The 23836-nt window shown below is 41.5% G+C and overlaps 1 protein-coding gene across 1 annotated transcript in view; it reads left to right on the top strand.

The window, feature by feature from the left end:
• ARFGEF2 (ADP ribosylation factor guanine nucleotide exchange factor 2) overlaps positions 1-23453 on the top strand; it is a 34167-nt gene extending 10714 nt beyond the window's left edge. Inside the window, exons 7-39 of the mRNA XM_027697295.1 lie at positions 23-94; positions 380-528; positions 944-1074; positions 1366-1600; positions 1866-1965; positions 2188-2327; positions 2819-2927; positions 3436-3637; positions 4377-4488; positions 5042-5247; positions 6148-6232; positions 6326-6497; positions 7000-7151; positions 7331-7459; positions 7789-7947; positions 9113-9260; positions 10142-10241; positions 10988-11028; positions 11106-11275; positions 11890-12041; positions 12189-12361; positions 12776-12936; positions 13755-13885; positions 13992-14121; positions 14570-14705; positions 15503-15641; positions 15745-15799; positions 16048-16162; positions 16433-16563; positions 17563-17731; positions 18080-18218; positions 19269-19386; positions 20022-23453. Of these exons, the coding sequence (XP_027553096.1) occupies positions 23-94; positions 380-528; positions 944-1074; positions 1366-1600; positions 1866-1965; positions 2188-2327; positions 2819-2927; positions 3436-3637; positions 4377-4488; positions 5042-5247; positions 6148-6232; positions 6326-6497; positions 7000-7151; positions 7331-7459; positions 7789-7947; positions 9113-9260; positions 10142-10241; positions 10988-11028; positions 11106-11275; positions 11890-12041; positions 12189-12361; positions 12776-12936; positions 13755-13885; positions 13992-14121; positions 14570-14705; positions 15503-15641; positions 15745-15799; positions 16048-16162; positions 16433-16563; positions 17563-17731; positions 18080-18218; positions 19269-19386; positions 20022-20198 (4538 nt within the window). The 3' untranslated portion in view covers positions 20199-23453. The remainder of the gene's footprint in view (positions 1-22; positions 95-379; positions 529-943; positions 1075-1365; positions 1601-1865; positions 1966-2187; positions 2328-2818; positions 2928-3435; positions 3638-4376; positions 4489-5041; positions 5248-6147; positions 6233-6325; positions 6498-6999; positions 7152-7330; positions 7460-7788; positions 7948-9112; positions 9261-10141; positions 10242-10987; positions 11029-11105; positions 11276-11889; positions 12042-12188; positions 12362-12775; positions 12937-13754; positions 13886-13991; positions 14122-14569; positions 14706-15502; positions 15642-15744; positions 15800-16047; positions 16163-16432; positions 16564-17562; positions 17732-18079; positions 18219-19268; positions 19387-20021) is intronic.
• Positions 23454-23836: the final 383 nt, after the last annotated feature.

Raw genomic sequence — 23836 nt, 5'->3', positions numbered from 1 at the left:
TTATCTCTATGTGTTTCATTAGAGGAAACAACTGATGGAGGAAAGGAAATGGTTAAAGACATCTTGGAAGATGTGGTCAAGTCAGCTGTGAAAGGTAGCACAGTCTTCTAAAGTAAAATAGTTGCATATGTATTGCCAAGCTTTTATTCTCATATTATAAAAGTAATTTTTGTTACTAAGTATCTTGACAGGAACACCTACTACAGCAGCAAGAACAGGTTTTTATTGTATCACAATATTCTTCTTTGGCTGACAGCTGAGGAACTTTCTAGTTTACCAGCGCTCCTTCTGTCCCACTTGGTGGTAGAGCTTCACAAAGTGGTGGGATAAAAAATGCTCAATGCATGATTTTAATCAGTTTTCATTTTTTCCCCTTTAGTGGCTGAAGAAAAGCAAGTAACAGAACCAGTGAGGGCTCTGCCTGCATTGGAGACTGCAGATACTGTTCTTTCTGGCTCTAGCAATGAAAACGTGCAAACAAACGGGATTTCAGATGATGGCCAATCTGTTTCCTCCACTGATAATCTGGTAAATGACTTCATGGGATGCTGATGTACATTTAGGAAGGGAGAAATGTTTTTATTGTACCAACTAATACAGTGGAATTTTGGGGTAGAAAAGAGACAGAAACTCTCATGTGTGTGTCCTGCTCAGGTTCAAAAAGGAAGCAACAACTGCAATTTAAGTATATATTGAAAACACCTGTCCTAAAATTGATTATATCAGTTATATTTTAATACAGAGTGGGGACAGAGGTGAAGAGTCAGTCAATGTGTCTGAGAAGATCCAGATCCCTTGTAATCCTGTTTAGGTTTAGCTTAAAGTTTGCCAAATGTACCATTTTTTTCAATGTGTAGCTGATTCTCAGAGGAGCTGTAGAATCTCGTAATCACTCTGTTCCTTTGTCTCACTGAAGATCTGTGTTGTGTTTCTTGCTCTCAAGGAAACAGATGTATCTGGACATCCAGCTGCTGCCAGATTTTCCCATGTTCTTCAAAAGGATGCCTTCCTTGTGTTCAGGTCGTTGTGCAAGCTCTCCATGAAGCCGCTCGGGGATGGACCACCAGATCCCAAGTAATGAGACTGTATTCATTACACTGTCCTCTCCAGGTAGCTTTTGGACACAGTTAAGAAGCTGCTGTAGAGTAAAGCAGATATTCAAGTATGCTAGTCCAAGATATTAATATTCCTGAAAAAATCCCAAATTAAGGTGGTAGATGTTCAAAAATCAGTTACAGGCTGATTTCCATCCCTCTTGCCCCCCCCACTGAAGTGAATTAAAATAGCATGGAAGAAATGCTCCAGTGCTCATGTTGAATACAAGCATGTACTCAGAACTATAAAAATACATTTAATTTTTTCTAGATCCCACGAGCTGCGCTCCAAGGTCGTGTCTCTGCAGCTGCTCCTGTCGGTGCTGCAGAACGCGGGGCCGGTCTTCAGGACACACGAAATGTTCATCAATGCAATCAAGCAATATCTTTGTGTAGCATTATCTAAAAATGGAGTCTCTTCTGTTCCTGATGTATTTGAGCTCTCTCTTGCCATCTTTCTCACGCTGCTTTCGAATTTTAAGACCCATTTAAAAATGCAGATTGAGGTGAGAGACTTTTTAATCTATAATTTGCATATGCTGTAGTTCTCACATTTAAATATTGCAGTGGTAAAAAGACAGCTGGAACTTACAAGTTAATGTCTTAGTTTGGTTTGCTTAATGAACTAGTATATTGCTACTGTATTCAAATTCTAATATGCATGAAATGATACTCTTCAAGGGGAATTACTGAACAGAAATTAATTTGTACATTTGACATCATTCTAATAAGTTTCAGATTATCAAGTCCTTTACTTTATTTATTTTGCAGGTGTTCTTCAAAGAGATCTTCCTGAATATTCTAGAGACTTCTTCAAGTTCCTTTGAACACAAATGGATGGTGATTCAGACTTTAACTAGAATTTGTGCAGGTATTTCCACTGTGAAAAACAATCACTTTCTCTGGCAGCAGATGAGAATTAGTTTGAAGACAAATGCCACATATAATGTTTAAGTGTGAAAATTTGAATTTGATCTCGCAGTGCTTGGGTTAAGTGTCTGGATTCATCCCCACTGCCTGCTCCAACTGGCTGATTAATTTTAAAAATGCTGTTTCACTGAATGCTAATACTTGTGTTTTCTTTCTTTTCAAGATGCCCAGTGTGTAGTGGATATTTATGTGAACTATGACTGTGATTTAAACGCTGCTAATATTTTTGAGCGCCTGGTGAATGATTTGTCCAAAATTGCACAGGGACGAAGTGGGCATGAGCTGGGCATGACACCTTTACAGGTAAGGAGAGCAGCTTGGAAGATAAGTACTATTGTTGCATAAACAGTGCTGTCTCTGCGTCCCTACTGATATCCCCAGTGGTTCATGTTGTCTGTAACCTACTCATGTTACTCACATTTTATTAGTTTACCAGTTTGCTGTTGGATGCTGAAGCAGTGCCATTAATTTGCTTGGTGATTTTGCTGCCTGTTTGCACTGTGAGACCAGACTGGTTCTGGGTTCTTTGGCTGGGCTGCTATGGCAAAGAGAACCAAACAAGCCTTCCTCTGCCTCACTCAAACAACTTCCCTTCTGGGGCTTATGAACCAGCAGTACCTTCATCTTGGGTTTGCTTTGCACAGACTTTGTGCCATATCTCCACCATAAGTATTTTACTTTTAACATAATACTTTCCCAATCCTTAGAGGGAGACTGGCATAGAGACTGTTTCCAGCACTGTTTGTGGTTTGGTTTTGGTTTTTATTTTATTATTATTTTTCTTCATGTTTTAGGAGCTAAGCCTGAGGAAAAAAGGACTTGAATGTTTGGTTTCCATTTTGAAATGTATGGTAGAATGGAGCAAAGACCTTTATGTGAACCCCAATCATCAGACTGGCTTGGGTAAGATTGTTTCCTTATGGAGAGACTAATTTGTCTCATCAGTTTGTCCTTGTGTTTGTTCAGTGTTTAGAAGCTATTCAGAAGCGTAGATGCCAGGTTTGTACATAAAATTTGTTTATAGAAGTGAAGTGTTTCCCCAACAGTTGTTAATGCTGGTGCAGTCACTGACTCTCCACGGGTCTGGTTTGAATAACCAGGTTCTGTTGATGAGCTTTAGCCAGGCCCTTGTCCACACTATTAAAGCTTGTGTAGAGCAAGACATGTATAACCAATCTTGCAGTTACTAAGTTGAAGTGCAGGAATTTCTCTGTAGCTTCTGTTGCTCTTCTGCCTTTGGCTGGATTATTTTAGAGTTGTGTTGATAGAGCATCTTCATGTCATGCAGATGGTCAAAATGTGCACATGGTAAAATGAGAATATTAGACTCACAGATTTCTGCTAAAAAGTTCTATAATTAAAAGCTCTTGACTGAACAGGAAAATTTAAATCTTACCTTGTTTCTAAACAGGTTCATACAAACCATCTGAACAGGAAATGGCTGAAGGTAAATACCTGGAGAGTGGAGGGAGACGGAGTAGTGTCAGTTCCTTGGACTCCACCGTGTCATCAGGAGTTGGAAGTGTTGGTACTCAGACTGCTATCCCAGATGATCCAGAGCAATTTGAAGTCATCAAGCAACAAAAGGAAATAATTGAACATGGGATAGAACTGTAAGCCCAGTATGACAGGAAAACTAAAGTTTACTAGTAAAAAAATGTGTACAACCATATTGTTTCTTACAGTCTCACACAGTCATACCTGTAGGGACACTTACAAATTGATCTTAATGCTGAAGACTCTTGCCTGCTGTCATCATAAACCAGTGCTGGGGGCTGTTGTAGTTAAAAGGAATTCCATAAAATCGTGGGTGGAGTGGAAGGTGTTTTCACAGCTTTCCCTTCTGCTGGCTCAGCTGCACAGAAGTGTGTATGCCTAGAGAGAAGTTGGTTTGAGAGGCAAGGTTGTCTTACAGATCTTACACCATTTGTTGTCTTTTATTGAAAGAGAGTTTGGAGAATCATTGTCCAGCTATGCTTTACTTCTTTTTCATTAATTTGAAGATCTTCATGTCTGTAAATGCTGGAAGAAGGTCTTGAAAAGCGACATTTTTACAATTGCATAAAGTGTCTAATTTTTAACATTTCAGAAAGGTCAATTTTTAAGTGAGTTTTTCAGCAATAACTTAAAAGGTTATCAGCAACAGAATGTACCTTAAGAGATAGAGCCTATGGTGTGATATAGGTAATAGATTTGTTGCACATTCTTTAACTTCTTTTCTAACTAGTAACAAAAGACATGGAGCTACAGCACAGAATCTTTGGTTTATAAGGGCTCTGTAAAACTAACATTTTGTAGGCTGTGATATTTTTAATTGTATGTCTCAGTTTCCCCATGTTTTTGTCTGAATAGGTTTAATAAAAAACCGAAGAGGGGAATACAGTATCTGCAGGAGCAGGGGATGCTTGGCACTACAGCTGAGGACCTGGCACAATTCTTGCACCAAGAGGAACGCCTCTGTTCTGTAAGATTACTGCAGCATGAGATAATGAACACATGTGCCCCTAGTACCTTCTCCCCTGCTGTCTGTGTGCACCCTCTCTGTAGTGCCTGTCTTAGTAATAGAGAACTGAACGTGCAAGGCTTCTCATGGAGGCACTTAATGCCTGTTCCTTACTGTTTACTTGCTGTCCCAGGCTTTCTAGTAAAGTATTGTGTTACAATAAAGTGCTGGAGGGTTCCCCATGAATGGGACGTGCATTTCATCTGTCCCTGCATTAGCAGCACCTTCCCAGCACAGAAGTATCATGTACTGCAATGGCAAAGCTGCGTGTGAACCCAGCCACAGTCCAGCTTTGCTTGGCTCTGCAGTCATGCAGATCTTGCCCTTGGAAGTGAGGGAAGCAGAACTATGCAGACTAAGGACATGTCCAATGCCCCTGTCTCTTGCTACCCCTCCCAGGGCTGCTCTGCCCACTCAGCCTTACAAAACTGAGCTGTGCAACTCTTGGGCTAGAAACCTTCTTGCAAAGCTGGCAGTTGGATTGCACAGTAATAACTGTCTCTTGTGTTTTTAGACTCAAGTAGGGGAATTTCTTGGGGAAAGCAACAAGTTTAACAAGGAAGTGATGTATGCCTATGTAGACCAGCTTGATTTCTGTGGAAAAGACTTTGTCTCTGCTCTGCGTATATTTCTGGAAGGTTTTCGTCTGCCAGGTGAAGCCCAGAAGATCGATAGATTAATGGAGAAGTTTGCTGCTAGATACATTGAGTGCAACCAACGGTAATTCAAACCTCTGTGTTGGACAAATGCCTGAAGAACATTCCCTGCTGTGCTGGTTTTGGCCCTTAGGGACGAGGGGTAACTTAAGCTCGTACCAGGCTTGTGTGAGGAGCAGATCTTGCTGCTGATCCTGGTGCTGAACCTCCCCAGCAGCTGGGCAAGATGGAAACTTTGGATAGGAAGTATACTGATCCTGGCATTTCCTTAAATCCTGTTACTGGAAAGGATTTACCAGAAGGAATTACTGGAAGAGGGAAGCCCTAAGTTTGTTAAATTGTCTCTGTACTAGCTGTTCCATTTTTAAACAAATGTAGATCAGTCAAGCATAAAAACCAGTAGAAGCAATTGCTAAAATTAAAAATTCATGACATAAACAGCTAATATGACATTACAATGTTTTTGCTTGCCTGTCAGATATGGAACAAAGTGTGTATATATTATTTGATACCAAATAGGCAATGTTGCTATTGTTCCTGATGTGATAAACTAGCACTGAAGTTTAGCTCCGTGTCAGGATTAATGGATTCCCATTCCTTAGGGTGGTATATCACTGGGCTGGTTTCGTCATTCTTTATGAAACCCTGGGAGTGAAAAATAAACTGTCCTGTAACTTTTGTGGGATTACCCAAAGAAGGATAATGTATAATCTTTAGAGAATGTTCTTGAAAATCTTGGTCACCACTAGTTTTCGGTATTGTAGAGATGATGCTTTTTTTTTTCTTTTTATTTGCATTTTAAACCATTTGGGACTTGACACGTTTCTAACTGCTGGCTTCAGGCTCTGTTAGCACTTTGGTTGAATCCAGAGCACTTCTGGATATTTTTCTTGCATGTGGAACTAGAGCTAATGAAATGAGGAATTGAGGCTCTATAAACCTCTTTTGTTTTTTCCTCCCTCAGGCAAACACTATTTGCTAGTGCTGACACTGCCTATGTTTTGGCATACTCCATTATAATGCTGACTACAGACTTGCACAGTCCACAGGTAGAAATTTAAAAAGCCTAAACTTCTAGAAGTTCAAGTCTCCCTGGAACTTGCATTCAGAATCTGATATCCAATTTCCATTCCTTTTTACAGGTAAAAAATAAAATGACAAAGGAGCAGTACATTAAAATGAATCGAGGAATCAATGACAGTAAAGACCTGCCTGTAGAGTATTTATCCACAATCTATGAAGAAATAGAAGGAAAGAAAATTGCCATGAAAGAGACAAAAGAATACGCAATTACAACCAAGTGTAGTAAACCAAGTAAGAAAAACCCTTTTGCAGATTTCCTGAATCAAAATAGGAAGAAAATTAATTTGCTTGAAAATTGAAATTGCAGCCTTTAGTATAAGGAAAAAGAAACACTAAGTTTTTAATTTATTTATTAAGTTTGTGAGGGCTAGTTTTGTTTTTGGGGATGGGAAACTAAGAAGATGAAGGATTTTCTATCCATTTTTACAGGCAGAATGACTTTGCACCTCTGACTTGGAATGATTAGGTCATAGCATGTATCATATAGTAAAGGGCTGAATTAGTTATTTTGTATAGAATAAAGTCTTAAATTTAGGTGTGGTTTTTAGTCCTGGAATTCCTTGCTTGCAACCTTGGACAGCCTCCTGACTTGTAACATTCTGAAAGATTTTTTTATCTTTAGATTTCATTTGCAAATACCTTTATTTAACGTTTTGCGATGCTCAATGTGAAGACATGGAATATGCTCTTGTATAAAGAAGGGATCAGTGTGACTGGGTGGTGTTCCCCTTAGGTGTGGCCAACGAGAAGCAGCGGAGGCTGTTGTACAACCTGGAGATGGAGCAGATGGCAAAGACAGCCAAGGCCCTGATGGAGGCAGTGAGCCACGCCAAGGCACCTTTCACCAGTGCCACTCACCTGGACCACGTCAGGCCCATGTTCAAGGTGAGTGCCAGCTTCTCACTGGCTCTTCACTACCCAGAGCTTTAAGCATGGGAAAAAATTACTCTGAAGAGTTTGGTAATGCAACAGCTGGACTCTTTGGGTATATTTGATTTCAGTAACCCCCTGTTTTGGGCTAAAATCGTAAAAGACTTCTGAACTTCCTTTCTTTCTCTCTTTAGCTTGTCTGGACCCCGTTGCTGGCAGCTTACAGTGTTGGCTTGCAGAATTGTGATGACACAGAGGTTGCATCTCTGTGTTTGGAAGGAATACGCTGTGCCATTAGGATAGCCTGTATCTTTGGAATGCAGGTTGGTACCGGACTTAGCTTGGGACTTGCTAAGAGTTCTGGGAGGTAGGTGAAGAATCAATAACAGCTTATATGTAGAAGATGAATTGTCTCATCTGCTTTCCTGAAATGGTAAAAGATGTTGATATAATCAAGTTTTCTTCAACTCTGCTTTCCTTTTTCTTGCTGAGTCTTCTATTTAAGAGCGTTTGCTAACTGGCATCATGCTCTCCTTTAGCTGGAAGGTGTTCTAATAGTGCCAGCTATCCATGGAAGGAAAACTGTGGAGGCAAATTACTTTCTCTGCTTCTTCAGGGACTCGATTACGATGCTTGTTTCTCTGTCTTATAGCTTGAACGAGATGCTTATGTACAGGCCCTTGCTCGATTTTCCTTGTTGACTGCCAGTTCCAGCATTACAGAAATGAAACAGAAGAACATTGATACCATTAAGACACTCATTACAGTTGCTCACACAGATGGCAACTATCTCGGGAATTCTTGGCATGAGGTAAATATTGATTAGGTTAAATAGTAGATCGTGGTGTCCTTTGAAAACCTGTAGGATATTTTTTTCTTCTGTCAGCTCCCAGAACCCTCTTGAAAATGTGGAGGAAGTGCATTATATTGTTAGTGGGATTTTTGATATAAATGTGTGTGCATATACACACATATATATAAAAAATAATGCACTGCTGTTTTTTTGGAAGACCCTGTAGAGACTGTGTGACAATACTGTAATTTTTGAGGGTGTGTTTGATATGAAGTTAAAACAATATTAAAAATGTCATTCGGCTCCAGAGAATGCTGCATGTCAGCTACTGTATTCTTGTTCATAGAAACAAAAGTATTCTAGTTCACAGTCCAGACTTGTCTGTGTGCAGTGTTTGGCAACATTTGCACCTAAGAACATGAAAAATTAGGGCTGAAATGATTTGGTTGGGGATAGGTAAGGAGAGGCTATCAGGATCGTATTTTCCAGGAGCTCTTTTAATGAGCTCTGAATGTGTGCTGCTGCTAAAAGGGGCATTCCTGCTGCATTATGTTCTCTGGCTCTACTCTTGGGCTCCATGGTACGAACCAAAAGGTGCCACAGCTGACAGTGCCTCGGACCTGGCTCAGAGCACACCCTCCCAGATGCCTGTGCCAGGCCAAACATGGCAGGGGAGGAGGAGGAGGAGGAGGAGGGAAGAGATGGGGAATTTTGTGCTGATGGCTGATTGACAACATGGGCATTTACACTCTCTGGGTTGGACCATCGTTACTCTAGGTGGTGGTGGCTGCAATGGTTCCATCTCTTCATCTCTCTAGAGATGAACGATGGACATTGAAGTCTCTAGAAGATCAGCTCCAAGTTGTTTATAGTCTTGATGCTGTGAGAAGTAATAAAAAGGCTTCCTGTAGTAGTTAGAGGTCCAAGTTAGATTTTTGGGCACTGTTTATTTTATTCTTGTACTGGAATAATTCATGGTGGCTGATCTTGAATGAATCACTCAACTTCACTTTTAGTTTTATTGGTAATGTTTCAGCTACATCAAAGCTGTTGTTGGGTCAAAGGTGTTCTAAAGGTTGGAGAACCTGGGAAGCTTATAAATATTAAATATATATATATATATGTTAGGAATAAAAATATGGTGGTGTCCAGAAACACAATGTTTAATTTCTTTTGGTTGTAGATCTTGAAGTGTATTAGCCAGCTGGAACTGGCCCAGCTCATAGGAACTGGCGTGAAAACTCGGTATTTGTCTGGCTCTGGGCGTGAGAGGGAAGGCAGCATTAAGGGCTATGCCTCTGCAGGGGAGGAGTTTATGGGCCTGGGATTAGGTAAGATGATTAATCCTGCACTTCACAAAGGTGCACATGTCAATGAAGTAGGATGGCTAAGAATGCTCAGTGTTATAAGATATTCAAATATATTTACTTACTTCCCATTGGATTAATGAACCTTAAAAAAAAAAAAAAGGCAAGCGTATGTTTCAAGATGTGTTTGTGATTACCAAATCTGCTCTAACTTTGGAATTGGGTTAAACTATTTAACAACGCCTCCAGATTTATTTGTTGGAATGTACTGTTTCCAAAACTGTTTTACCACACTGAGTCATAGTTTTGTTACAAGTATTATCAGTTATTTCTTTTTATGCTCAGTTTTTAATAGTAAGCCATTTATCTTTAGACATTAATAGATATTTCAATGATTGATAATTGGTTTTCCAAAGGAATTTCTGATCTCTGCATGTTGGGCTTGCTGTTCCAGTTCCTGTTGTTTCTGCAGTATATGCAAGAAGCAAACCTTAGATTTTAGGCTGTAAATTAGAGAGACAAGGCAGGTTGCCTTAATCTTTGGAAAACCATTAAGGAAACATTTTAATTTGAAAATACTCTGGAGTGGATGCTATACATGATGATGATGAATACAGAACTGTCCCTGGCATTAACTACTTGTACCTGACTTATAGTTCATATTCTAAAAGAATATCTTATAATTTCCATTTTTATTAACAGCATCATATCATCTTAATGAAAATGATGTTTAACTTTGTAATAATCTGGCACGGATCTGGCAAGGGCACCATCTGCTCCTTATAAGTGACATGGTAACTGGAAGCAGTAGTCACTTCTCTTTGTCTACTTGTTTAATGTTGGAGTTAATATCAAGTCAGGATTTCATGATGCTAAATGCAGGTTTTTAATGGCTTTTATTGTAGGGAACCTGGTTGGGAGTGGGGCTGACAAACGGCACATGGCGAGCATCCAGGAGTCCGTGGGGGAGACCAGCTCCCAGAGTGTGGTGGTGGCAGTGGACAGGTACTGAGAATGTAACCTCTGCACTCCTGTCTAAATCGTTATCTTTGTTGGCTCCCTTCTGATATGTTGTCTAAAGATGTGCTTCTGTCCTAAACCATGTGTTGGAATGGGACTTCTTAATGATTACTGAAACTATCGTGCAAGTCCGTAGAGTTACACATTCAGGCTTGCAGCATTTATTCTAACGTACATATGTCTGTTTGATGTCCAGCATCAAAGTCCAAAAGATTTGGGACCACTGTCAGTGGTCTGAACTCCTCTTGAGGCTGAACAGCTGAAAGGGGAGAAGGGACAACGGTGCATCCTTAGTCTTCCTCCAGTCTGTTTTGACAGCCACTGCTGACCGTGTTCCCAGACCATGTTAACATCAAGCAGGTGGCTGGCATCCAAGTCTTGCAGCAAAGCTTTCTTAATGTCTTTTTACTGTCCCTGTGAAATTTAACATAGTCACCCAAATGAGTGTTCCAGCATTACTTGCTCTGGATAAATGGTGAGCCTGTGCCTGCTCCTGCAGCAGAACATGAGCACAGGGGACTGTGACTGGGAGCAGGGAGGAGAATGCTTGGACTAAGGAGAAGGGCATGAACTGCTGCCAAGAAGTAAGAATAAAACAGTTGCAGAGTTCATGGCATGGAGGATTTTGAAGTACTCCCAGGAGATGTGCTGACCTCTTTCTACAACACTAGGATGCGTTTGACTCCTGTGGATGTGCAGCTGAAACTCCAACTCGTTTCTTTGTTCCGCAGGATATTTACAGGCTCCACTCGGCTGGATGGGAATGCCATAGGTATGTACTGAGCAGCAGTGGGTCACAGGGGCTCTGCAGTGGAACCTCTGGGCTCACAGCAGGCTTCTCCTGTGCAGTTGACTTTGTGAGGTGGCTCTGTGCTGTGTCCATGGATGAACTGGCCTCCCCACACCACCCTCGCATGTTCAGCCTGCAGAAGATCGTGGAGATCTCCTATTACAACATGAACCGCATCAGGCTGCAGTGGTCGAGGATCTGGCACGTGATTGGAGATCACTTCAATAAGGTGCTTGTTAAAATCAAGTTACAGAACATACATGAATAGCAGGATTTCTTTAATCGGCTTTTTCCTTCTGTGTCCTTAGTGGCTTAAGCTGTGATATTGAAAAAAAAAAAAGTTCCATTCAAGGCACCTACAGGAAGCACCAATTTAAAAATCTAAAGTGTATAAATAGAAATGGCAATGTTTATGGTAATGATCTTTAATCACTTCATTATGTCATTTTGTATTTGTAATTTTTCTTTATCTTGTCTTTCTGAGCAAATGCCAAGATAGTTTCCTCTAAAATGTGCACAGATGATCCTGGAACAGTTGTTTTCCTTGGCAACTGAACCGTTTGGGTTGGATTCTTTTAACCTAAGATTTTTATTTTATTATTTTTTAGCATCTAGCTGGCTATTATAGTTCTGCATTGTTGTATACAAAATCCACAGGTCTGTTTAGATGGATCAAATGACAGAAAGCCTCCTTCAAGAGGAACCCCCTATTTCCTAAATATCTGAACACTAGAACGTGCCAGTGATTTTTAGGGGGCTGAGATGGAACTGGAATGATAAATCTGTTACTCATGTAAGTGATACATGAGCTGATAAGTGTTTGAAACTGTGCTTTTCTCCTAGGTTGGGTGTAACCCTAATGAAGATGTCGCCATCTTTGCTGTAGACTCATTAAGGCAGCTGTCAATGAAATTTCTTGAGAAGGGAGAGTTGGCCAACTTCCGCTTCCAGAAAGACTTCCTAAGGCCTTTTGAGCATATTATGAAGAAAAACAGGTGTGAGACACTGCAACCTCTGCTTTGTCTTTCTTTAGTCCTACTTAAGGATGTCACTGGGTGTGGGTGAGGTGGTTGAGTGCATGGAAGTGGGGCAGTTGCTTTGTGCCAGTGTAAAGTCTTGCTTTCCTTTTTATTTTTTTGAAGATCTCCGACTATTCGGGACATGGTGATACGCTGTATTGCTCAGATGGTGAACTCTCAAGCTGGTAACATTCGTTCAGGCTGGAAAAATATCTTTGCAGTCTTTCATCAGGCGGCGTCAGACCACGATGGGAATATTGTGGAGCTGGCCTTTCAGACTACAGCACACATAGTCAGTAAGTAGAGCTTGACAGATGCAAGTGCCCAAATGAACTTTGCTGCTGTGAGGCTGCTTTAAAAGGCTCACCTGAACAAGCCTTTTGTATTTCCAGGCAAACAAACACAAGACCTTGCAGCCAGATAGTTTAAACTCTGCAGCTGGGTCATACCCATTAAGTCTCCCGATTGCTATGGACAGGAAAAACTAGATACAGATATTGTGCTGTAGAACTTTGGAATGCAGTTGGTGGGGGGGATTGGGAAGAATGCAAGAGAAGGCAAAGAACCATATGAAATGTAGAAGATCTGTTTCTTCCACATTTGTCTGTCCTGTAGTGTGTATCATGGTTGACATGTCTGGATCGGTGCAGTTTATCTACAGATTTCAATACCAGTAAATTTTAAGAGGTATATTTGTTTGTTCTTCACAGCAAATATTTTCCAGCAGCATTTCCCAGCAGCAATTGACTCGTTTCAGGATGCAGTGAAATGCCTCTCTGAGTTTGCCTGTAACGTGGCCTTCCCAGACACCAGCATGGAGGCCATCAGGCTTATTCGCTACTGTGCAAAATATGTCTCAGAGAGACCACAGGTATAGTGGAATTCTTACCCCTGTGCATTCTCACTCTCTCTTCTACTGGTAAAAAGAGACTAATCTTGTTTCTAAGAGCGAGCTTTCAGACTTAAACTTCAATTGCAAGTGTTTGTATTAAAAGCTTGTTCGGATTTAGGAGTAATTTTGGTATTATGTAAGCAGTAAACTAGGGCTAATTAAAAAATGTTCAGTCTTATAAGTCCAAATTGGAAATAACCAAATGAAGTAGTCCTTGTTTGGTTTTTTTTGTGTTTTTGTAGTGTTAGGATGACCTGGAAAGCAATACCTTTTGTTCTGTCACCCCTAATTCTGCCTAGTTTAATTGGATACAAACTTGCATATTTTTCTACATCAGTCTGTTGTGTGAAGGCTGAATATAATAATCACTTGGCTGAAGAGAGCCTGGAGTTCCATTGCAGTTGCATGTCCCCAGTGCACACAGCATTCAAGGTACCAGAGAAGTGTAGAACTGGTTTCTGCCCATTTTAGATTTCCTTGTTACCTATATTTATATGACAGTTGTCTGTCCCTGTTAAAGTTGCTTTCTAAAAAGTCCAAACCTTGATAACTTGTAAGGCCTTTAGTTGGACTGAAGTAAAACAGATTGAAGTATTTATTTCCATATATTTTTTCCAGTATTTTTGCCAATAGTTACATCTTACATTTATATTTTACAGGATTTGAGGATTGCAGTATGAACTAAGCTAACTTTCCAAGTCTGTCTGTGCCACTAGTAGTATCTAAATCTGTCACATTTAAAGATTTTTTTAAGATTGTTGGATTTAAATCTTTTTTTTTTCCTGCCCATCTTGAAGGTTTTAAGAGAATACACAAGTGATGACATGAATGTGGCTCCCGGGGACAGAGTGTGGGTCAGAGGATGGTTTCCCATTTTATTTGAACTTTCTTGTATCATCAATCGTTGCAAATTAGATGTTCGAACAAGGTAATAAAGCTTTTCTCTTTTTCCTTTTTTTTAAATTCAGTTATTAAGGAGATCATTGGAACTCATTGTAACATCTGTTCCTTTAACTGTTTGGTTTTGTTTATAGAGGCTTAACAGTGATGTTTGAAATCATGAAGAGTTACGGGCATACCTTTGAAAAGCACTGGTGGCAAGATCTGTTCAGAATTGTGTTTCGGATTTTTGATAATATGAAACTCCCTGAACAACAAACAGAGGTAAAAGCAAAAAAACCCTCAAAGCAAGCATTTTTTAGAGTTCTGCTTTTAAGAACTTGCACAATCAAGGCAGCATTTTGTATGGTTTGTCTTATCAGTGTATTGCCACCCCCATAGTGCCCCAGCCTTTACGACATGTTTTGTGTTCTGTTGAGTTCTGTGGCATGAATGAAACTTGTCATAGTGTCCAGCGACCTCTCTGTGCGTTCTGTCTGTCTGATTATTTTCAAGGGGAATGTTCTCTGTTGGGAACACGTGCAGTTTTGTGAGCCGTGTTCACGTGGCCACCTGAGAGCTTCTGACAAGACACCTGCAGTCGTGAGGCTTTAGTTTTATCTGGGTTCTCCTCCTGTCCTCAGAGGCCGTGTCTTTTGTTGAGCAGCCAGGTATAAGCCAAGTCATCATGGAGGAACCCACATAAACCCAGAGGTTTCCATTCTCTCCCCAGAAATCCGAGTGGATGACCACGACGTGCAACCACGCGCTCTACGCCATCTGCGACGTCTTCACCCAGTTCTACGAGGCTTTGCACGAGATCCTTCTGCCCGACATCCTTGCACAGTTACACTGGTGTGTAAAACAAGGTACCTTATTTACTTGTATTTTTGGATTAAATCTATTTTTAAATGTTCGTTATTCAAGGAGGGGAAAGGTACCTACCGTTGGGGACAATATGTCATGCAGTGTATTGATGTGGTATCTTGAGTATTTGAGCACCAATCTATTTAATGAGTTAGGCAGCTCTTCTGTTACTGTGTTCATAATGTGCTCGTGGTGTTACTGTGACAGCAAAGTAACTTTTTGGAAGGTGGTGTTAATCTGAGCCCTTCTGCCAACAACTTTCTCAGTTTGACTGCAGGGATACATCACCTCCTTCATTTATATATATAGGTATTTACATACATTCTGGTTTTTTTCTTTTTTCCTTTTCTCTCGTGGCACCTTTCCCCCCTTCTCCCACTCATTGAGTGCTTTCAAATACAACTTCATGAAGAACATGTTTTCTTTCAGGCTCCAACTCCTACACCTGAAATCCTGCATGTTGGCAGCATGGAATCTGGGGGGATGATCTTGTAGGAAATCATAAGTTTATAATTGCTGCTTTTCCTTCCTTTGTCTCACTGTGTGCTTCCTTTCTGCTTCTGTCCTGTCCTTTGTCTTCCCTGGTTGGATTTCCATCTTGTGAAGGTTGAAACTATTTTTTATTCAGTAGATTCCTCAGCTTGATATTGTTGTAACATACTTTACAGGTGGGCTTTGGGCCAAGACACCATGCATTTCACAGGACTAGTATAAACTGTTAATGAGGCAGTAATAGGGAATGCCTAATTTTTCACTGATATTGTAGATGTTGATAAATATGGAATGTTTCTTTTGACAGATAATGAGCAGTTGGCACGATCAGGTACAAACTGCCTGGAAAACCTGGTAATACTCAATGGACAGAAATTCAGCCCTGAAGTCTGGGGCCAGACATGCAATTGTATGCTAGAAATCTTCAAAACAACTATTCCTCATGTGTAAGTTCATAAATTTCATTCTTATACTAATACCCAATTCCAGAGCAACAATATTTACCTTTTTTGTTTTGTTCTGTTTGGTTGGTTTTTTTGCTCTGTGAAGCTTGCTGACATGGAGGCCTGTGGGAATGGAGGAAGATTCAGCTGAAAAACACTTGGTAAGAGTTAATTCAGGGCAATAAACTGACTTTAAAGGGGTTTGTGTTAGATCAACTTTTGAAATATTCTGTTGTAGTCAATACACTTGACAAGGAATTGACAGTATTTGGTGTCATTGTAAAAAGGGGATGTAAAGAATGGATTCAGGAAACCTTTGAATCTAAGATGAGTGAAGTCATCTGAAAACTGATAGCTGGTTGAGGGTTAGTGTTTTGGATTGCTGGAATTGCTCTGCATTCTCTTTTAGGATTTGGACCTAGATCATCAGTCTTTAAGCAGCATGGATAAAAATGCTTCCGAAAGAGGACAAAGTCAATATTCAAATCCAACAGATGAGAGCTGGAAAGGTGGTCCTTATACAAGTAAGGAGAACGGGCAAGCTTTTTCAATGCAGTTTTATAGCCAGTCTTAGTTCACTTCTGTAGTTCTGTACAGAAAGTTTTGGGGCAGTTAAACTTGGGGTACATCTTTGCAACTTGTGTTTATGCCTTGCAGAGAGGTTTTCTCTTTAGAAGATATTTAACAGCATCACTAACTGTCAAAATGCCAATGGCAGTGTCCTGTTTTGTTAGCCTGTTGTAAGTGAACTGCTGTGAGTTGCTTCTGAAACTTGTGTTGCTCCATTTCATTAGACCAGAAACTATTTGCCGGCCTCCTTATCAAGTGTGTGGTGCAACTGGAGTTGATACAGACCATTGATAACATAGTGTTCTATCCAGCAACAAGCAAAAAGGAGGATGCTGAGCACATGGCTGCAGCTCAGGTACCATCAGATTTACTTGTGACCTTGTTGTGACAGTAAAATACAAACTATGATGTGTATTTACAAAACAGTCACTTCCTTTTAATAACTCAGCACTGCCCTGAATGTGTGTGTAAATTACTCTTAAGCTGTGATTTATTTTTTTTTTTGGTCTGCCTCCAATGCTTCCTGGCAGTCTGCCTGTTGCAGTATTATATTGCCTTTATTTTAATTGTCAATATAATAGATTATCTTTATTTTTACAATGAATGCATACTCATCAAGAATGTTTTTTGTTTTGGGGAGAGCATTCTTTTCTGCTCTTTAGTCTGAGTGTCTTCATTTAGTCACAGCTGAGGCTCTGCTCAGCCTCTGGATGTTTGCACAGGAGTTTTTGCAGAAGTCGAATTTGAGCAAAGTCAATGGTCAAGATTCCACTCATCACCAGCCTTGGAGACATCAGTGTTCCTGAAAGTTCTGATTCTAGGGAATAGTGCACAGTAGCTCTTGCTTGGCTGTTAATAAAGCCCTAAGCTGGAATTTTGGGCCTAGTGCATTCAGGTAGTGTTTTGGGGATGGTATAGTTAAATTCCTAGTGAAATTAGCTAAAAATATTGACCAATTTAATTAAATTTGACCTGAGCTAAAGATGGGGAATTTCTGCACCAGGCAACATTTAAACTTGCACTGGTTTTGTGGTTCATTTTGATGTTCTTCAGAATTCAACAGACCTACCCAGTCAGCTTCTAGAGGAGAGCAAATGTTCTGTATTGTATTGCTAGGACTGTAATGCTTTGATAAGGAAATTCTCCCCTTGCTCTTTATTCTTATGTTCTCACCAGTAACTAGGATAGACCATAACTTCTCTCTTCTCAAATACTCCACTGAGAAGAGTACAGCTCTGATCTTTGACAGCACCACTCTTCTGTGTTTTATTACACTGATGCTGCACTTGCAGCTAAAATGGAATTTGGAGTTAGTGTGAGTCATGGCCTGTGCTCTCTCTCCCCTGCCCTTCAGCGAGACACGTTGGATGCAGATATCCACATCGACACAGAGGACCAAGGAATGTACAAACACATGTCTTCTCATCACCTCTTTAAGTTACTGGACTGTCTGCAAGAGTCTCATTCTTTTTCAAAAGCCTTTAACTCAAACTATGAGCAGCGAACTGTGTTATGGAGAGCAGGTGAGGCTTTTATTTTTATTTGATAAAAATGCTGAGCTCCACTTCAGCTTTAACTATTGGAACACAGCAGTGTGACTTGCACTCACCTGTACGGTTCAGCTGAAGGTTGCACGCTTTTGTTTGCTAAATTATTTGCTTTGTTTGATTAAAGTAGAGCTACACAGCTGCTACTGCTGTAGTAAAATGTCTTTGATTTTGATTGAAACCTGATTTATAAAGAGGAGCCAATACCATCTGGACAAGAAACCATTACTAGTCACTGATGCAGGTAGTGTTGACAAACTTCATTTTGGCCAGTAACTCCGAATGTGAATGTTCCCTCTCTTCCTGTGTGTGACTGATCTCTAGGGTTCAAGGGTAAATCAAAACCCAATCTCTTAAAACAAGAGACCAGCAGCTTGGCGTGCTGCCTGAGGATCCTGTTCCGCATGTACGTGGATGAAAGCCGGCGGGACTCCTGGGATGCGGTTCAGCGACGGCTGCTCAGGTGGGAGAGCCTGGGGACAGGGGCTGTTCCCCCTCAGCCAGCACAGCTCACAGCCTGGGGACAAACAGCCCAGTCCGTGGAGATGAGCATGGATAAACAGATAGAACCACTCTCTAGCAGAAGTTAATTTAGTAGTAAGGAAACAATCTGCCTGAACAAAGGAAGCACCTTCTGGCCTGACATAGGCTTTTCTTTATAGAAGTGATGATGTCTGAGTACTTTTCCCACCAGAGTCCATAGTGATAGTCAGAGGTATAATAGGATACAATAATCTAAAGGGAGTGCAGTGTAAGCTGCTGTATACCTAGAATTTAAACAAATGTAGAAAATCATGCTAAATAAATATAAAAAGGTATTTGGATGGGTTGTTGGTACATAGAAGTTCAAATTACTAATCTCTGATCAAATGTGAAGATCTTCCAAACCTGCTGTTGGCACTAATGCAGTGGATTCTGATCTGCCAGCATCTGTGGACATGTTAATCTGCTTAGTGTGTAAAAGGGAAGGTTCCATTCCTTCTTTAATTAAGAGTGTCCTAAAATAGCCGTAGTTAAGTGGTACAGTTTGTACCTTGTGTTTACAGTCTGCAGCAGGGACCAAAAATTTATTAATACAATAATAATTCCTCTTTAATCCATGACGCTGAGCTCTGCAGATCTTTATTAAACCAGCCTAGATTTGGAGGCAGAGCTCTCTCACGGTGCTGTTGCTTCAGCTGTCCCCATATGAGGGTCAGGAAATAGTGTTTGCAGGTTGAAGGTGACAGCAATTCAATTACAAAATGTTTATTGGGCAAATCAAACTTCTCCATCTCTGTCTCCGTCGTTCTCTGTTGCCAACATGAAAAGTATTTTAAGTTATCTGGAATAACTCCTGTAACAGAAAAGACAAAACAAATTTATGTAGTTAAAGTTGTTGCATGTGATTGAAAACTTCCCCATTGAAGTGCAGCTTCCTTGAAAACAAGATAGACTGAGAGGACAAACTGCATGTTATAAAAAACTTTATAAGTGTTTTCTTTATGGTTTGTGTGAACTGTGCCCTCTCCAGTGTGTGCAGTGAAGCCCTGGCATATTTTATTACTGTCAACTCAGAAAGCCACAGAGAAGCCTGGACCAATCTCCTGCTGTTGCTCCTAACAAAAACACTAAAAATCAGTGATGACAAGGTAAGAAGGGGCTGGAAGTCATGTCTGTTTGTGTTCAGGTATTTTTTTCCATTCCTGCTTCAGTCTGAGTTCAGTCTGCATTACTGTGCATGCTGGAGGTGGCAGTTCCTCATGGCAAGTGCTCTGCTCACAGTACAGCAGTGGCAGCCCTGTTGTCTGCAGGCACTCTGCATTTGGGAATGGGGCTGCATCCCTGGAATTCTCAGCTGTGTGGGAATGGGGATAGAATTACTGAAGAGCTTTCATATAGAAGCACAATGAGTGTCCAATAATGGATGGGCTTGTGCTGTGTTACAGCTGCACGAGAATGGGAGGGGTGAATTTCACCACTGTGAAACTGGAATTCCAGTTCCCTGACAGTGACGGCAGAAATAATTTTCAGGATCTTGGCCCTTTTGAAGAAAAGTGAATGCAAATGTTCACGTTGCTACCACTAGTCCCTGATCACACCTCTAGGCTGAGGTGGTATCAGAACCCCCTCCCAGACCAGGCTGACTCTGTGTGGGGCCAAGGGCTCTGTGTGTGGAGCTCAGCAGCGTCCGGTGCTTTGCCAGGTTGGTGTGGCCATGAGCATGGAAAACCTCTGTGTTTCCTTTAGCAATGGGGAATAACGTTGTGGTTTGTGTGTTGGACAGTTCCGGGCACACGCGGCCACGTACTACCCGTACCTGTGTGAGCTCATGCAGTTCGACCTGATCCCCGAGCTCCGCGCCGTGCTCAGGAAGTTCTTCCTGCGCATCGGGGGCGTGTTCAACATCTGCGGGACGGACGAGCACGGACGGACAGCGGGCGGGAGCTCGCCCTCCTGGTAGCCCCGGGCAGGGCTGCTACCGGGGCCTGTACATAAAGCTGTGCTCCAGAGATGGATTGAAGTGCACGGGAAAAAATGGGAGCCTGGCGTATCACCACGGCAGCGAGTTACTCTTACCACAGTGGCACTTGGGGACGAGGAAAATAATCCTGTTCTGTCCATCCTACAAAACTGTCAGCAGTTTTATTTGAATGATTGCTTACAGAGTCAATACAGTAGGTGTACAGTCTCTGTTTCAATGCTCGTCACCTTCACGATCTGGTCTCTCTCTCCCAGTCTTTTATGCACTGCTCGGTCCTGCATCCCAGCTAGAGCTGATAAATCAGCTGGATCTCTCCACAGAAATGACGCCCCTTGGAAGTGATGACTGTAGTTGTGTAGCCTTGTGATGTTGGCACATGTGTCTGTAATAAACTCGACTGCAGTGGCCAAGGACCACCTGAGACCCCTCTGGGCTTCCCTCTGTGGCCAGGACCAGGCCAGGCTGGGGTGTTGGACAGCCCATAGGATGTTTGGAAAGAGGGTTTTCCTCCTGTTTAGCAAGTAATTTAAAAAACTTTTTTTAATATCAGTACTGTATCTTCTGAGACTTATTTTTGGTTTTACGGAAGATTTTACATCAGGAGCATCAATAGCATCTACTCCCTTTAGCTTGTTAGGCTTGACTTAAAGGCAGTTAAAAAAAAAGAAAAAGCTTTCCATTTCCTTTCATACATTGGCAGATCATGGACAGAGCATACAGAGGAACATCTAAAACAAGGCTCAGAACAAATAAACCCACCCTTTTGACCCTCGAGTTCAATGTATTTAGCAGCAATTGTGACTGTTTAGCAAAAAATCCTGTCCTTAACACGAGTTGGTGTCCATTTACTGCAGATCTGCAACCTCTGATTTGTGCAAATGATTTCTCAGCTGTTAGTTCCTGTTGGGATCTAAAAAAAAAATTGAATTCCCAAAAAACTCTAGCAAAATTAACTAAGTTCATCCATGTGCTCCAAGAGTTTCTGTGCTCTGACGGTACCTGAGAAGCAAACGTGACGTGACACCACAGCTTTGCCCTGGAGAGTTTTCTTTCTTTCCTTGAACTGCATCAGGTTTCTGTGACAATGTTTCCATGACAGAATACCAGCTTGTCCTGTGAAATAATTTTAAATTTCAGGTTTTAAGTCTTCTCTAAACTGGGAAAGCATGGCAGGGTGAGAGAAAAGGTTCCACTTCCTAAAATAATGCATACAAAGTGTTACGTTAACTGCTGTGCTATCCAGAGTAGCAAACTTAAAATAGAACAGTATTTAAAGAAAAAACAAACAAACAATTACAACCTACCTACTTGAATGGTCCTAAGTGTATAACCTGTTATTCTGCTTTTTCAGTTGAGTTTCCTGGTAGGATGGCCTGAGTTGAGGTTGTCTTGGGATACTCCTCTCTGAGCTGCTGGGAATTTGCTGTCTGTCTTTGTTGTTTTCTTTTTTTGTGTTTGGTTTTGGGGTTTTTTTTGGTTGGTTTATTTTTTTAGTGAGCTATTTCCAAAGGGTTCCTATGGTGCTCCTCAGTTCATCAGCTTGTCCTACCTAAGCATTGTTAGGGAAAGGTTTTGCAGTCAGTAGTAGTGACAAGGCTTTCACAATTTATTTTTACTTTTTATTTTTAACCAAAGAAAAATAAATGGTGGTTGTGGCTCTTTGACTTTTAAATGCCCATTAGGTTAAATCTGTACACTGCTATTTAGTAGAAGGCAATATATGGCTGTATATGACAATAGCAAAAGACTGAAAATAAGCAATGCTGGTATTTAACTTGTGTTTGAAATGTCCTTTTGTGTTGCATCTCAAGTAGCTGCTCATTCCCTGGGAATGTCACTGCATTGGTTACTGCAGAAAATGAAGTATTTATTTGAATTCTATTTAAATCTGTAAGAATATGCTGTTCCTTTCCTTCTGGTCCTAGGTAGTCCTAAAGAAAATATCTGAATGGTTATTTTTCAGATGTGGAATGTGTCACTGCCTCATGGAATGTATTCCCTTGTGTCCCATCAGGCACAAAACTGGCCCAGCTGCACCTTCCTCCATGTGTCACAGGTTTCAAAGCCCTACAGTCGTGTCTTGAAACAAGTCTCAATTTTGAGATCTTAAATGACTTCACAGTTGCTTCCTGGGCTTTCTTTACTCTAAGGGGCAGCATTTGCACTCTCTGCATGTAGGATAAGGATGTTTAATCCATCCTTCCTTTCAGCCTTTGGTCTGAGGCTGTTCTTTTCCTTAAGAAAAGATTTTGTTGTATTTACACCGGTTATAAACTGCTGAAGTGTGGGGTATGTGACATCCAGCCACGCCAAGGAGGGGGACTGGGATGCAATGGGATGGTCAGAGCCTTCATCCTGTCCCATGGCCGGGTCGTTGTCTCCATCAGGGCAGCGAGCAGAGTGTGCAGGTTGTGTCCACAGTTTTCCTCACAGTCAGGGAGGGCAGAACCCCCAGTGGAGCTCAGCCCTCCTGCAGCTCTCCCGGCCTGTTCCCTCTCCCCGCCTCTGCTGCCAGGGGGTTTGTTGGCTCCGGTGGGACCGCGGGATTGTGCAATACACAGGGGGAGAACGGCACCTCTGGGACTTTTGGTGATTCAAAGGATTCTGTAACTGCTCTTAACACAGACTCCCCAGTTGTTGCTGTTCCGTCTCATTCCAGACCCCCTCAGGAGGGAGCTGGGGAGGATTTAACGAGGGAAACCCTAAAACTCCCTTTCCATGGCGATTAGAAACACCCCTCGTGTTGATTCTTTTGTGTCTTACAGTCCAGGAAAAAGTGGTTTTTAGGGCAGTTTGTTATCCATGTCTCCTGACTCACTTTCCAAACTGTAAACAGAGCAATCTCAAACAATGTCCACTGCAACCAACACACCCCAGATTTTAGCTCAGTCTTACTATTCAGAAGGAGAAAGATTAAAAATAGTAATTCTATCAAAAGTGCAGTTCCCTTTAATCTGTAAATTCAGTTTGTCCAGCACCTTTATTTGTGTAAAATGTATGTTTTCACATATTTAAAATGCCTAAGTTTTTTTAATATCTCCATATTAAGTGCATTTACTATCAATAATTTAAAGAGCATTTCTTGCCAATGGATGTATAGAGTTTTGACAGAATACCAAAATTATATAATATGAAAACCTATGTAAAGTTTTCTACATGAAAATACAATGTATAGTAGTTATAATATTCCATGCTTTAATCAAGTGATAAATCAATAAAGTTTTACGAAGCGTTGCTTCTTTGCTCCTGTAGTTTCTGAGGGGGCTCAGAGGCTGCGGAGCCTCCGGGGGTTCACTGCGGGCTCGGGGGGTTGGGGCTTTGTACCCCCGCCGTGTCCCGGTCCCGTGACCCCATCCCATATCCCGCTCCCGTGTCCTCCTTTCTCCATGTCCCTATTCCACATCCCTCTCCCTCCTGTCCCGCTCTCTCCGTGTCCCTATCCCGTGTCCCTATCTCATATTCCGTGTCCCATACCCCGTGTCCCGCTCTCTCCATGTCCCATACCCCGTGTCCCTATCTCCTCTCCCGTGTCCCGCTCTCTCTCCCCCGTGCGGGCCGGGCCGGGCCGGCGGCGGCTGCGAGCGGCGCCGCGAGGCCTTGTGGGAAGCGCACGGCCA

This window comes from Neopelma chrysocephalum, unplaced genomic scaffold (assembly GCF_003984885.1).
Source record: "Neopelma chrysocephalum unplaced genomic scaffold, ASM398488v2 Primary Assembly neopelma1_119, whole genome shotgun sequence".
NCBI classification, from domain to species: domain Eukaryota; kingdom Metazoa; phylum Chordata; class Aves; order Passeriformes; family Pipridae; genus Neopelma; species Neopelma chrysocephalum.
The sequence above is the reverse complement of the archived record's forward strand: the minus strand, read 5'-3'. Positions and strand labels throughout refer to the sequence as shown.